The sequence below is a fragment of the Rhea americana genome, unplaced genomic scaffold (assembly GCF_003343005.1).
Source record: "Rhea americana isolate MKP2758 unplaced genomic scaffold, rheAme1 scaffold_30, whole genome shotgun sequence".
Lineage (NCBI taxonomy): Eukaryota > Metazoa > Chordata > Aves > Rheiformes > Rheidae > Rhea > Rhea americana.
This window is the reverse complement of record NW_028186424.1, coordinates 2,166,690-2,182,636: the sequence shown is the minus strand read 5'-3', so window position 1 is coordinate 2,182,636 and position 15,947 is coordinate 2,166,690. Positions and strand designations below refer to the sequence as shown.

General features: G+C 39.0%; 1 protein-coding gene across 3 annotated transcripts in view; it reads left to right on the top strand.

The window, feature by feature from the left end:
• Positions 1 to 15,947, top strand: part of PPP2R2C (protein phosphatase 2 regulatory subunit Bgamma) — a 138,137-nt gene that overhangs the window by 118,481 nt on the left and 3,709 nt on the right. For all 3 annotated transcript variants that reach the window (XM_085309591.1, XM_085309592.1, XM_085309594.1), the window contains exons 7-8: positions 6,268 to 6,437; positions 10,326 to 10,417. In XM_085309591.1, the coding sequence (XP_085165717.1) occupies positions 6,268 to 6,437; positions 10,326 to 10,417 (262 nt within the window). The remainder of the gene's footprint in view (positions 1 to 6,267; positions 6,438 to 10,325; positions 10,418 to 15,947) is intronic.

Sequence of the window (15,947 nt, the reverse complement as noted above, 5' to 3'; positions counted from 1 at the left end):
AATATCTATGATACCTTTTATTACYAACAGAAGGAGTAAGCAATGAGGAGCCAGTTGCCCAATTTCACTTTTTCATCCTGTTTCTGAATGTTGTAGAAACAGATGCTTTCAGGGCAGGATGCTGGCTATTATCAGCATCCCCTAGAAAAATGTTTAAAAATTTTTTATTTTTTCCTAAGCAGAAAGGAAGTAGCCTCAGAAGATGCTTTGTTTTTCTGTTAGCAGGAATGACTTTTTAGGCAGCTTATAAGCTCATTCTATGAGAGATGAAACTTCTTTACACCTCTGTGGAGTTTCTTTCATCTTGGAGGTTTTTGGTTTTTCCTTCTTTTCAGAAAATCACATGTTCTGAAGTAAATGTAAGCATGAGTCATCTTCAGTTTTCTTTTAACATCTGCTTGGCTCTGTAACAGCAAAAAGTTGTTTTTATCTATAGTTCTACTTTTGATCTGCAGTAACAGAAATTCCAAGGTTTGTATTTTTGTGCCTTAGGAGCATGCGGTATTATCATGGTCTTCTTCCTTGCTGTCTCCTTTCCTCTCTTTGTTTTGTTTACTGATATTTCATAGAAAACCTTGCAGTTATCATCAAGAGCTCAGGCCATGATAACAATTTTTTTTTGTCAGAGCTTATACTCTAGGTTTCTGCTTTGAAAAGCAATGAGACATTTGTATAACTGAATATAGCTGACATTTCTTTTATCTCATCAATTCATCATACACTTACAAATTCCTGTAAAAAATAAAAAGTAGCTTCAGATAAACTTTCATTATATTAGATAACTCTTCTAACACCTGCCCCATATTATCTGAGATATTGTTATTGCTTTCTCTTTAAATAGATCATTCTTCTTTTTGCTTTGATAAACATTGTTCATGTTTGTATTTTGGAACCATCTGCTTTGCAACAGCGCTCTGAGGAGCTTGTATTTTTATTTCATCTAATCAAAAATATGAAGGTAACAGAAAAATGGGAGTAAATGTTGAAAATAGCATTAGCCAAGGCCCTTTAATGTAATTCATGATAAAATATCATGAATATTCCTTGTTGAGATGATTTTGAGAGGAGTACAAGATTACTTGTGCTATATTGGATTGTGATACTGCACCCACTCTATGAACCAYTTTTAGCATGATTTTTTTAAAGTTCACATATGCTAGAATTTACTCTCTTGAATGATTAAAGCCCAGCCCAGCAACCAAAATAATAATTTTCAGTGGTACTGCAGTCTAGAGATTCCAATGAATCCCTCAAAAAAGTGCATYCTTGGAAATGGGTTCAGCAAAACAAAGAGAAAAAAAGCCTTTTATGAGAACATGGCTTTTTTATTAAGTTTTTTGAGGCACAACTTACGTTTTGCCTATTCTTGYGATGATGGTTGAGTGATTCCTAAAGCAACCTACTTGCTGTTTCTCAGAGGAGTGTGCACAATGCTCTTTGATRTATCATTTTCCTGTGTTCCTAGCTGCTTGATATCCCACTCTAATCTGCCACAATGATGTATTTGGGAAACTTGTGTATTGCTTTGCACTGAAAGGTAGCTAGCGATGCCAAAGAGGAAGGCAGTACCAGAGATTCCTGGGAGGTCTCTTGCCAGACCACAGATGCGGGATTTGAAAGCATGGGCTCGCATCCCCTGACCCTTGGTAGTTTGTGCGGTGTTTGTTGAGTGGARTGAGAAAGTCTGGTCTGCATATTATCAGAAGCTTTTGTCCTTTAGTATAAAACTAAGAAACAAGGCTTGTAAGAAAGATAGGAGTTAAACGATGCTGGGATGAAACGATGCTGGGAGAAGCATCCTGTACATCTGCACTGCTTATGTACTTCCCTCTGGGCATCTGCTTTTGGCCTTTGTCGGGAAGGGAAGCTGCATGAGACATGAGATGGACCTTGAGGCCCACTGTAGCTGTGTGGGCTTTTTTTTTTTTTTTTAAACTTCAGGCAATCAGCATATATTTCTGCATGATAAACTGATAAATACACACCTTTGAAGTGCCTTTTCTATGTACTATTTTTGAGTAGAGTCTCTCTCCATGTCTGCATTAGGTCAGAGAAATTCTACATTAAGGATCACGTAGTCTTTTTAAATAAGAGACAGAAAGGCAGGACTGATAGCAGTTCCTTCTGAGAAAGAAGCAGCATTATTTTAAGTGGCAGATTTTCTTCAGGATTCAGGGAAACAGTGCTCTAGCAAGTATCCTTCACCCAACCCATCCTTCTCCACAAAGTCTGGAATTACTTCTGTGAAAAGCTACGCTGTTTTTTAAGCTATGAGCAGGGAGCTGTGCAGAAGGATGTTGAGCATTTCTGTTTTCCTACCAAGACTTCCAAGCTAAGCCATGTCCCTACCCGTGGAGTGAGGAGGAGAAATGGTGCCTTCCTGGAAGGCTTCGCTGCAGAATTGGCTGTGCTTGGAGATGCACTCTGTAATCCCGCAGCATTTCTGTGTTCCTGTTTTCAAGGCCGTATTTAAGTTTGAGCAGTGTCACATGAAAGCTCAACACACCACAGCATTTGTGGTTCCTGTATTCATTAGCTTGCAACTAGACAGATAGTTCTATATCTTTTCTTTAATTAGCACCAAAAGGTTCTCGAGAACAGTATTAGTGAAAGTTAATACCCTTTTTCTTTACAAAAGTTATATTCAGAAGTTAATCAAGAAATTAATAGAGGAATGCAATAGACTTTCTAACTGAATCTCAGCAAAGTTCTGTTTCTGGATTCTAGTCTAACAAGATCTATTTAGATGTAGAGGAATAAAGTAGATTCGAAGTCTCTCACATGTTTGGTGCTTATACCCTCTGGTATAAGAACAACCTTCAAATGGTAAGTCTAAACTGTAATGAAGTTGTGCTTTCAGTGCATATTGGCAAATCTGATTTTGCTAGCTAACTTCAAAATATGTGTGGAAATAGAGCGAACTGTGAGCTATTACCGTATCTTCTCCTCTCAGCTTGAAAAGCCAGGGTTGAATTTGTATTGCTTGCCTGAACAAAAATCAGTTATATCACCTTCACTACTGTTCTTCCTCCAATTATCTAACTTCCATTAGCCAAACTGAATTAAGATTATTAAGATTATGCCTTTTTGCAGTGTACACCTACTCTAATATTAATACTGAAAACASAGATAGCTAAGAGCCTAGGATGGAAGGTCCTTCATTTCCTTAGGCCAATGCCCTGTTCAGGCATATGTTGCTAGTTGCTAGTTCTAGTTGTTCAGGCATATGCTGYTAGTTGCTAAGCTTTCCCTGTAACGCTGGGAGTCGCTCCTCAGTTTCCTATAACAATTTTCCTGATCTGCTTGTGCTGAGTTATCTGCAAACAATTGCTGCCACTACCTCTCTTTCTGCAGTTTAATTAATGTAAGATTTTCCAGTCCTCACTGTGGTAAGCACAGGAAAGCATTAAATAGTACAGATAAGGGATGAAATGGTTTAAGCTCATTAATGGTCATCTTAACAAAACGCARAGCATGGAGGTACTAATATTGCTGCTCTTCTAATCATTGGGAGTTTGATTAGACTTATAGAGCCTTGTATTTAGAGTAACTGAGAAAATTTATCTCAACTGTAAATGAAGGGGTAGTACAGTGGGTTTTCTTTCTCATTCCTGGTTTAAATAGTAACTTCACATCATAATTAGGAGGATGAATTCCTGCCAGCCAAGTACATAGTTTGGACAGAATAAAAGGAAGAGGTATGAGAAACGATAATTGCTTTGTGCTCATCAGACTTCTATTGAAAATCTGACAGGATAATTACAAAATACCTGCTTTGCAAAATGTCTAGGCAAATTTTTAAAAAGCTATTTAAAGTTGTTCATTTACAATCTGTCTGAAAATAAAAGTTCTTTTTCTCTTTTTGAAGTAGTTCATTACCATTTAGATGTGTTGTACATGTTCAAATATAGAGCTTATTCTCATGTGCATGCCTGGCTGCATTTCACTGTGCACCCCCAAAGAAAATTACCCATAATTTTTTGCATTACCCCTCATGCTTCGCCCACATACTCATCCTTAACTTTCAGCAGAACATTATTTCACATGATGGAAACTCAAACCTTGTTGCTTTCAACAGTCTGAGTCACAGTCATAGATAAACGACTTTAGAGAAAAATATTCCGGTGGACTACCCTAAAAGCTGTTCTGACTGACAGCAAGAAGTTGTTCTACTTTCTACACCTTTTTATGTCTCAACAAATAGCTTCTCTTCACTTGCTTTTGAAACTTGGAAATGACACCCACCAAATTCCCATTTTCCAAAGAATATTCTAGATACAGTGGGCAGGATCCTACTGATTTCACGGACAACTAAAGGACCCAAAAAGCTTGACTTTCCATTAAACATGCAATGTGAGGTAATTCAGATCACAGAAGTGAGGTGTAGAGACCAGTGGAAAGGGAACAGAATTGCTCTAAGCTCCTGGTAAGAGATAATGAGTTAGTGGCCTAGCTCAGGTCAACCAGAACAACGCCTTCCTATGGTCTCCTCATGCTCTGACTCTGSCAGGAGTTGGTACAAGCTGTTGGGAGTGGGGGGGGGGTGAAGAGACATTGTTTAGTAGTTGACTTGCAGCAGATCAAGTGGGGCCCACTGTTGMCAGTCATTCCAAGTTTTCCATCTGAACATGAGGAAAAACTTCTTTACTGTGAGAGTGACTGAGCACTGGAACAGGTTGCCCAGAGAGTTTGTGAAGTCTTCTTCCTTGGAGATATTCAAAAGCTGTCTGGACACAAACCTGGGCAATGTGCTCTAGGTGACCCTTGGACTAGATGATTTCCAGAGGTCTCTTCCAACCTCAACTGTTCTGTGGTTCTGTGATTCCTCCAGTTAAGTGTGAACCATCAGATATTGTTATTATATACAACTGAATAGTGATCAATCTGCTAGCTGCAAGAGCTAGATATCCCTGTATGGAGGTACTCCAAGCCGTGTTTCATGATCCTTTGCCTTGTCAGGATGAGTAGTACATTACACAGAAAAGTTAAGCAGTGCCTATAGTGAGTTCACTGATTCTCAGAAGTGTCACCAATTGCCCATGGATTAAATAGTTCATGTTTCAAACTGGTAAATCACGCTTCTCTGCTCATGTTTTAGGAGAAAGGTAATTACAGTTTGCAGCTGCTCCCCAACATTCATCTTGTTCAGTCTCAGGTAACTTCAGACATGGCTGGAAACCTGCAGACTGGCCAGTTGGTGCTGGCAGCCAAGCAAGGCTCTGAGGAGCCATCGTTCTCAGGGGTGCCAGGGCCGTCGTGAAACAGCGTTCCACCTTTCGTGTGACAGGGACACCCAAATTCGGGTTATGTGCCAGGACGTGAGAGGACATGGGGACTACAAGAAAGATGACGATAGATGAACTGACTTGTTGTAWTATAGCTATGGTCAACTAACTAACACTGTTATGTAATTCCTGCAAATGATACTTTTGGCTCATAGGTATAAGGTTAAGTACGGTAGTTTTTATTATGTGTTAACTTAATTAACTGGGGGGTTAGCCCTTTTGCTTTAGGGAAAATAAAGTGTGGTAATGCTAAATAAATCTGAGGTATTAAATATATTTAGAGGCTGCAGCCTGTAAAAATAAATAGCTTCAAGACATAGTGAAGGTAATTTGACTGAGCAGTCCAAGTCCATGTGTCGCTCTCATGTCAGGGTATCTCCAACTAAAATGTCAGTGGGCACAGTATTTAGCATAATGTATAAAATGATGCTTAAAGAAAAATGTTGGCTAAATTCTATTTAAGACATACATCATCCCATTAGTTTTAAAAGAACACTGTTTTAATTTATTTTCCTTATGTTTTTCTGCACMTATAAATTTTTTTGTGTGTTAGGCTGCCACCCAGGAGTTTAAAGATATTAGTCGTGGAATCAAAAAGTGGCAATATTTCAGCGTTAGATGAAGCAGCTCTTTGCTGCCATAAATTGTTTGGCATCAATCCAGATGCAAAACGCATTGCACGTGCACTAGCTATTCTGACAAATCAATTCTAGGCTGACGTCATTTGAAGTCAGAGTCTCTGCCTGTGCTTTCTTCAAGACTGTCCAGTAGCCCATGTTCTAAAATTCAAAGCTTGCAGCTTATATTTTTATATAAAGGTAACAGAAATAAATTCAGTAGTGCGCATATAATTAATTCTATATTGTATGGATTGGTACTTTGAATCATGCTGTGTCACAAGAAGTATATAACACAGATTGTATAATAAAGCATTGCATTTATAAAATTCATACTTCTTTATCGCTTCTTTTTCTTTAAACAGTTTATGAAGAACCAGAAGACCCCAGTAACAGATCATTTTTTTCAGAAATTATCTCTTCAGTGTCAGATGTCAAATTCAGTCACAGTGGTAGATACATGCTAACAAGAGATTACCTCACTGTCAAAGTTTGGGATCTGAACATGGAAACGAAGCCTGTAGAAACCTACCAGGTAGGTGTATCTCGCTTCTGGAAGGGCAGCAGTATAAAAGCATCTCACTATTAAAAAAACTAAACTTTTCTTCAAAGTTCTTGTTGCTTGGTCTAGGAAGAAGACAGTTAAGAGAAAAAGATGGTTTAAACCCTTATAGTGGCAGAGTGAAAAGGGCGCTTTCAGCATCACTAAGGAAAGGTAGCTCCTTGGAAGTCGGGGAACGTCCTCTGGGTCTGGCTCTTGAAAGAAGCAACGCATTTAATATGAGAAATTAGCTCTTCAGTTTGACATCAGTTTTCAAATGCTGCTTTTCATAATTAATATATAAATGAAACTGCGGAAAGGATTTGTGAGTTGCTTCTTATTCTGCTCCCTTTGTAACTGCTGGGTTTTTGCCATTGTCATTTGGGAACTTGTTTTAAACYTTCATCTATACATTTCTGCTTTGGGTCTAGTTTTAGAAGAGATTATTGTTAAATGCTAACACCACTGATGACACAGCAGTCTGTGAATGCCAGACAGACGCATCTGGTTGCCTGAATTCTGGGATATTCTGCAGACAAAATGCCACTGGCTCCTGCCAGGGCTGAATTTGTACTGTTGACATCTGCTCTGTTTGGCGGTCAAGGTCTGAGCTTACATTTTTTTGACCCTGCCTCAAAGAAGAAAAATGTCTGTGACGCAAAAAATGTTTGKTATGAAAATGCAATGAGAAAAAGCTGTTCAGTTATGAACAGAAGAATATGTGAAACAGGAAAAACACCATTCATCTGGCTCTTACTGCTTACATAGAGACAGTCCTATAGAAGTGTTGGAATAATCCCGGGTTTTTGAGGTATTTTTTGAGGTTTTAAGGGCAGGTGAGGTACAGTAGGTCACAGCAACTGTGTTTAAGGTGSTTTTTTAAAATAGCACATACATACAGTTTGGTAGTGTGGCTTGTCAAAACAACCAAAATTTGACATCAATAGTGCTGGAGGTGTTTATTAACTATAACTGCGCAGACAGAGTGGGCCCCCAGTGCTGTCCAGTACATCATCCATTACCTGTCAGTGGACTCTTRGTACACTATACAATTTAGTTATTGAAAGTATTGTTAATAATAATAAAAAATATCTCCAGTTAGCATTTAAAAGTCTGAGCCTGTATGCCTTTAAAAATACAGAATTGTTTCTGTTCTGAAAATGAGAATACTTATAATATTAAATGYGTTAAAAATTTTGATGTGCTGTAAAAATGGAGTAGGGGGGAAATGGGGAGATTGTGTTTTACATACTAGACTCGTATCTCAGATTTTAGGAACTCAGGTAATTTGTTATTTTATACTTACGCTAATGGAGTAAGCAACCTTCTCCCTGGAGAGACATAGCTGGTCAAGCCAACCTGTTTGTCTCAATTTTGACATGTGCTTTTATTTCCTCATATAGGTAGCTTTGAAGGAAGCTGGCTACCTTTAAATCAGTCTGATGCTCAGCAGTGAGGGCAGTTAAAAAGTTATATTTCTCCACACTGAGATGTGGAAAATGAGTATAATTTTTCACTAGTGATTATTACAGTCAGATACTTATAAAAATAATCAACTGCAAAGAGGAGCGAATTATACTTTTTAAGATAGAAAAAATGGTTTAAATTACTCTTCTTAAAAAAATCACTTAAAAGAATCTGCAAAAGCACCAGAAGGCAATAAATAGAGCTAAGATTTTCAGAGTTATGTAGCCACATCATCAGGATGATGTTATAAATTAGCTATGTATTAGATCACACAAAACTGTTAAATAAATGAATAAAGCTCTTGGTTATTTAGAACTATTCATTATAGTTTTCTAAATTCAAATGGTAATAGTAAAAACAGCAAACCCTTCCATGACCAAAACATAGATATGAAWCATGAAAACATTAAAATAATTGAATTTCTCATTTCATGCATTGCATGGTAGCCACACAGATATTGGCCGGCTAAAACTCGTGAAGAGGGTCATAATAGGAGATTTCCCCATAGGGTTGTAGGAAAGAGTCTACAAGTGCAATGCTTCATTATCAGCATACAGTTTTAGTGTCATAAAAAATTATATTCCTCATGTAAGTTCTTTTTCTTATCAATGTTGTGGCCGAAAGAATGCTATTGCGTACAGCAGCTGTTAGAGCCTTGCTGAAACATTAGCTGCTGGCAATGATTCGACACAATTTTCTCCTGTTTATGCCTCACATATTTTGAAAAACAACAACAACAACAACAACAAAAAGGCAGGGCATGTTGCATTGGACAGCACCGAAGGAGCAACAGAATGGAATGACCAGAGCTTGGGCTTGCAGGTGCCAAGAGGTCCTTGCCTAGCGTGAGACTCTCTTCTGTGCTGCCCAGATGAATTAACCTGGCAGAATCTGCCAGCAGCAGTTCTAGAAGGGTTCTGACCTGTTACTCACCATGAGGGTAAATGCATTTATTGTGAAATACTTTATCTGCCTATACTATTAGCCTGTTATTTGCTGTATAAATATTCTGCTTAGCTAACAGATGTTATCTGTTAATATATAGCTCAGAATTCATTCATCTATTTCTGAAAACTCAACCACGGTGAAAATTTATAGTCCATTGGAAGCTTATGYTACAAATTTTCTCGGTACACTATACAATTTAGCTATTGAAAATAGCGTTAAACAAAATTTGAATGAAAGGTCATTGTCCCTAATCTGGTCTTGATGGAAGTTATTCTGCTACAAGAAATGTTCAAGCCCTCAGGCCAGAGGAGGATCCTGAGCATGTGCTGAGAGGACAGCAGTCAGGAGACCTAAATTCAGGCAGCTATAAACAGGAACGGTCTCCCTGGATTTGAAAGAATCAGTGTCTCCTTGTGCCAGACCTGCACTAGGCCTGTAGGCTGTTGGATGGGTCTCTATGCTCTCAGGGGGCTGTTCATACAACTTTGCTCTCAAGAGGAGCTGCTACTTCGCAGGCTCCAATCTGAGATCAAGGCTTCCACAACAGCTAGAAGGAATGCAAGTGCATTAGTAAATACAGGTAGGAAGGGGTTTTCTAGCTCATTTCCTTGGGAAATGAAACCAATCATCCAGAAGAAAAGCTAATCAAATTCAAAGAACTGGAACAGTTTACGAGAGATTTGCCTCTTTATGATAACCCTAGTTCACTAGAGGTATGGAGCCTGGAAGAGAGATCTTCTGCTGGTTAATCTCACTTTCCAAGTTTGTAAATGAGAATTAACAGTGTTGTTTTCAAGTCGCAGATAAATAGGAATATGGGCCATGTTAGTGTTCTGATTTGCAGCCTGTGCAGCTGCAAGCTTGTACTGTATTTGGCTTCTGAAATGCCTTATCCAAATGTATGCAGTACCATACAGCGCAGGCTCGTTTAAGTAGAGCAAGGTTCTTTTTCTGCCACAGGTCCACTTACCTTAGAATATGCTGATTTTTGTTTTTGTAGGTTTTTTTTTCTTTTTTTCTTTCTCTTATTCTTTTTTTCTTTCTTTTTTCTTTCTTTTTTTCTTTTTTCTTTTTTTCTTTTCTTTTTTTTTTTTGCTATTTAAATTACATTACTCACACATTAATTAGCACATTTAGCCTATCAGCTGGTGAAATGTCTTTGGGAATCAGGCAAGCATTGAGATGATCACCTGAGCAGGAAACAAGTAAAGAGGAGTGGTCTGCAGCCTGTGAGAGAGGCATGCTCCGTGCCTTCCTGCTATGATAATTGTATAATACCTGACAGTGGCCTGCAGGCAAGTCTGCTTAGCTCCTTTAACACACACTATCTTCTGCAAAGCTGCCAACCTCTAAAGCGTGTTTTAAAAGTGAATGTGGTAGATAACACGGAGAGTTGAGGACCGGTTGTAGACTTTGTTTTGTTTTGTTTTGTTTCAAAAATAACAGCAACTGTTTTCTCTAAAACAGGTCCATGATTACCTTAGGAGCAAGCTGTGTTCCCTCTATGAGAATGACTGCATCTTTGATAAGTTTGAATGTGCATGGAATGGATCAGACAGGTAATCCAGCCAAACGTCCATCATTATTTCAATTTAGTTGAAGAGCTTCCATATGATGGGGAACAATCAAAAAGTCAAGTGTTATGAGTGGTTATTTTGAATATCAAGTTATATCTGTACGTATCAGTGTTCAGATTTTCAGAAGGTATTTAGATATTGATGTTGTTGTGTCTCTGACCTCCTTAGATATGATTTATGCCCTGTTAATCCTGGCTCACACCTTAGGAAAAAACCCTCAAATTCTGTCCCTTTTCACCAAAACTGAAAGCACATTGCAAAAATTTAAAAGAAAGCTGCTAGCTTGCACAGCACCACTAACACACTGAGGAATGCCATATTTACAAGTTAGCTTTCTTAGAAATCCGGTTCAGTTACTGGAAACTGGGAGAGAAAGGGAAGAGGAAAGGGAGTCACAGGGACCCACTGATTCTCTACAAACTGCTGCTGCCTTTTATGGTGCATATTTCTTCTTCAGATTAAATGCTTCCCTAGAAGTTGTGTGTTTATGGGTACACCTCTCACATGGCATGTAATTCCTTAGACTCCAGCTTCATAGTTGTAGAGCAAACCAGGATGGTGGTAGCTTATAACACTCTAACTTGTTTCTGTATTGTGGCAGCTAACTCACACTTTGCCAAATTAGCATAATTAATAAGCGTGTCTGCTGCGTAAATAATATGATTGTATTAAATACCTACTCCTCTTCCCTTAGACAGAATTCCCACTGACGTAAGTGGCAGTTTCTACTGATACATACTCCTCTCAGAGCAGCCCCTTTCCTATGCACTCAACGACAGATCCCTGGGTGTTTTTCTGAACACATTCTTGTTGGATATTTTCATGAGGGATGTTGACACAACAAGTCGGAAAGAGAGGATGAGATTTGTTAATGCTATAATATTAGCAAATACTGCCAGGACTTAGAGGAATAGGAATATTGTGCAGAAAGAACTGAGCAGCCTAGAGGACTCGAATAATAAAAATAGGGTGAAATTCAGGAGTATAATACAAGGTGTGGGTCTTATTTTTTAAAAAAAAAACAGAAGGCATTTATCTTATCAGTTGGAAGCAACCCACAAGGACATTCATATGCTAGGTGACTAGGAGGGGATTAGCAATCTACAGAATGAATGCAAAAGAGAGCGCCAGCAGCACTGGGAGCCGACAGCAAACGCTGCCGGTCAGTTTGGTGCTCACTGGGAGCCTGGAACTGTGCCTTCTGCTCCCTTAGCCTCTCATTCGGAAAGGAGAGAAACAGTCCAGCTCACTGCACTTGAAGCAGGCCTGTGCCCCCCAGCTGGGGAAGAGCTGCAAAATGCAGTATGCTGCAGCTAGGGAAAGGGCAAATATTATCCTTGAAGGGCAAGACTGAGATGTCCAGCAAGGAGAGAGGAGTAGTGGTGACATTATGTTACAGCCCTATTGAAAGACTTCTGGACTACTGTCACACATTTCTGGTCTCTCAAGGCAGATGAAACGCACAGGTGCACTGAAGGCAAATGAACTAATCGGGCAAATGGATAGATGCTCCAAAGAATGGAGAATGGAAGAGTTTATTTTGATCAGCCCAGCATAACAGAAGCCACAATTATACTTTTCTCTAATAAGTACATCAAGGAGGTGTACGTAGGCAGGAAGAGGATCTAGCTAAGCTAAATGCTGATGGTAATGCCACAAGAGCAAATATAGGAACCAAGTGACAACTTGGTTGGAAATTAGAGCTTGGCTGGGAAGGAGAGGCAGTTTGTACCTGCTGGAACAGTGACAGTGTGGAGCAGTCTTCCAGCCCTAAATAGTGGAGATGTAAAAAGCCCAACTGCTTTGAGGCTGGTGCTCAGAAAATTTGTTACAAATGAGTTATATGAGGCAGTGCTTGAAATGCCACGTGACTGAACTCAGTAATGCAGAACAGGGTCTATTCCAGTCCTGTATTCTACAAATACAGATAAAGTGTAATGCCTTACCTTTCCAGTGGAGAGCTTTTCTCTTTACCAAGAACTAAAACCTTTTCCTTTAATATTATTCAAAAGAAGTTAGATCCTTCTATGATCTCTAATCTGTAACGGCTGTGCTTCAGCTCTTCCACAAAGGTACTGAGTAGTCCAGTTTATGGACTTCCTTAGAGAATAATGGAAACTAGAAGAGGGCCATCCTGGCTGTGTAGAAGTGATTCATACAGTCTTCATATTTAAATGATTCAGACAACTGAGATTCTAAAGCCATTTCCATGAGCTACTATTGCATGTCAGGGTAATGTGTTTGCTGACAAGGATTAACTTGGCATTGAGTATAGTCTCTGATACAAACTCTGGCCATTTAAAATGACATATGTGGACCACACTGGGCAAAATCCTTCTCAGATTGTTAGGACTACAGCGTAGGAATGAGCAGATGAGCTGTCATGACCGTGCCTTCAATCTGGTCAGAAAGTGGGAATGACCCATAGAAGTTTTAGGGGAATATTTAGGTTTGAGTGTTTCTCTGAGTTTTTCAGTCTCTTGTATGAGTAGATGGTTTTTAGCAAAGGGTTGTCTCAGGAGGCTCTGAGCACTGCTTGATGTAGTCCTATTGGAAATATAGATGGTGCTGATCCCTGCCCAGATCCAGCACTGAAAAATCACAGAAGCAAAGAGAAATTAATCAGATATTTTGAAACTTCCATAAAGATTTGGGGGGAGGGAGGGTTGAGGTAATTTCAAACCATTTTTGCTCGTCCTTAGTGGGAATTCCTGGTGCATTGTACAGGATGGGCACTCATGAGTTACGTGCCCAGATCTTTCTCTCATCGTTGAATGACCTGCTACCATCCTCATTAGTGAAGTGAGCCCACTATCTGAATAGTATCTGAATAGCATTACTCAGTATCAGGGTGATACTGAGTGAGTGTAGTATTTTAGTTCCTACTTGACAGATCAGAAAGATCAATGTAGTGAGTAATCATTAAGTGGGTGCATCCCATTGTGAGGGCTTAATTTATTGTACTACCTCAGCACTGAAGGGTTGTTAGTCTTGCACAATTACCAATTCTGTCACTAAACATAATACACTGCTCTTGATTTTAAGAAACTACTGAGTAAAGTAGCTGGCAACCTTTGATGAAAGGTAACAGTCAGCTTTAATTTAGTTGTTTCTTTTTATGAGTTAAATGTATGCACAGATGTTCATCTTTTAAGAAGAGGAAATACATACTCTTCTGAGCTTCTTGCTTCTGTGTGTGAAAAATATTTTATTGTCTTGCTATATACTACAACGATTTTTTTTTTGGTGGATCATAAGTTATACTGGGGTACCAGTAACTCTTAAAGAACAATTTGTTTGAATATTAAGAAAGATCACTTAATTTGGATCTTTATGGTATGTAATATTTTTAAGAGGACTACTGTAAAAGGTAAGCAATACCTATTAGCAATGGTACTCTTAAGAGATTCTGTAATATAATACTTGTATTATTAATACATGTACATAATAATAATCACCATTCTAAACTTTTTGTTTTTATCCTTCGCAGAATTTAAAATACAGTGACAAGTTAAAGTGACAGGATTAGTCAGTTAAAAATAAAAGCATGTTTATTATTTAGGTGAAAATATTTTTTTTATCAATTTTTTTCATTATTAAGGAGGTAATTCAGGATAATGATAGACCCTGATGGTGAGGCTGTTTACAAGAAAAAAAAAAATAATCAATGTATATGAGCTCTGATTAGAACGTGATTGATGCTCAGTTACTCCAATGAAGAGGAACTAATACAATCAGACAGACTCGATCTCATTTGCTGAAGGAAACATTAATCTTCAGTACTTGGGCAAAAAGAGTGGTCAGGGGAGGAAGTCAGGCAGAGGTCTTAAAGTAATTCAACCAGATGAGCACATTTTATCTGTAGTTGGCTATATTACATTAAAATCATGTAATCTGTATTATATATGCATCATGCTTGCATGGCTATGTAGATATACACCAATTTTATTTAATTCTTTTAATCAACTTCTACAGTGAAATCTTTTAATAATAATCTGCAGGATACTGTCTTCTTCCCACTGTCAACCGTAGCCATTTTGTTATTTCAGCTTTATCACAAAAATTAACACTTCTGGAGCTGTTTGTCTGTGAATTACAGAGGATGCCAGCAAAAGGAAAAATTAGTGTAGTATATTCTGTATGGGAGTAAATACCTTAATTACTATTCTTTTTTTATAAAGAGCCCGACTAAGTGGGTGGAGGGAAACCCTTCTAGGGAGGCTTCTGAATACCATCGTGAGAAGTGATCGGCTGTAAGCAGATGAGTGAAGTCACATACAACTGCTCAGTCAGGCCTTTGCTATCGAACTGTCATTCATGCTGGCGAGCAGCCGTCAGCCTTCGGTCTAATCGGGCGGAATTGGCAGGTCCCAGCGAACAAACTGTTCACGGGCTGTTCCTGTCTGGCAGCGTGCTCCGCAGTGGCGAGCGAGAAGCCAGCATTTTGTTATCAAGGCTCAGCACGTCAAGCACTACCTTGGAAGGATGTTCTCTGATTCAGAAACAACATGTCCTGCTGCAATGGGCTCTAGTTCCTGGGAATTTGCAGAAAGGTCATTGAGCTCTGTGTTGTGAGTGCCCATCTCAGAAGCAGATTTCTATGCAATCGTGTGTAAAGTCCCTTTTACAGCCCTTGGCAGGAATAAACGCTCCTGCAAAATAGACAACCTGCAGAGCCTTTCCCTCCCTGCACCCAGCGGTAAGCTCGTAAGCGTTATAGGATTGGCCAAGCTGTGCAGATCTTGCAACAGCTGAACATCTCTAGGGCCACAACCTGTATTACCAACCCCCTGCTGGATTCAAGCGCACAGGAACCAGTCATCTATATGATGTGATGTGAGAGGACATCTGCCCATCAGCTCATTTGTTCAGCAACGTTGATCCAACCTTTAGCCCAAAGGGGAAGGCAAGGAGAGAAGCCTAAAGTCCTTGGAGGCTGAGCAGGTTGTCTGTGTGAGTAAGCAGGAGTAGTGACCAAGGGAGGTGGCAAAGGAGGGTGAACAGTAAGACCTCAAGAAAAAGGAAGAGTAAAAGGAAGAGAAAAAAGGAATAGAAGAATGGAAAAGACAAAGTAAAGCAGAAGAGCGCAAAGCTAGAGACACTACTTGGCTAGCAGGAGAGGGAGAGAGAAGCTAAAATAGATTTTTTTTTTTCTTCCCTTCCTCCCCACCTCCTCCCTCCTCCCCCTTTCCATTTCCATCAAGGCTGTTCTGTGAGTTTTAAAAATACTTACTAGAAAGTATGGTAAAGGCAGAAACACAAGATTGCAGGGGAGAGAATAGAAAGAGACCAGAGCAGCAACTAAGGAGGGAATAAGAAGAGCCAATATAATAAAAATAGGATTGCACTGCACTGGATTTTTTTTTTAATTCTTTGATTTACATTTCATAAAAATAAGTTTCTCCTTGTAAAGAAAAAACAGTGGATTGGAATTTGAGCCATAGTGACAGTGACCCAGTGTGAGGGTGTGAAGAACCTAATTTGCAGGAGACTTTTTTTTTTTTTTTTTTTT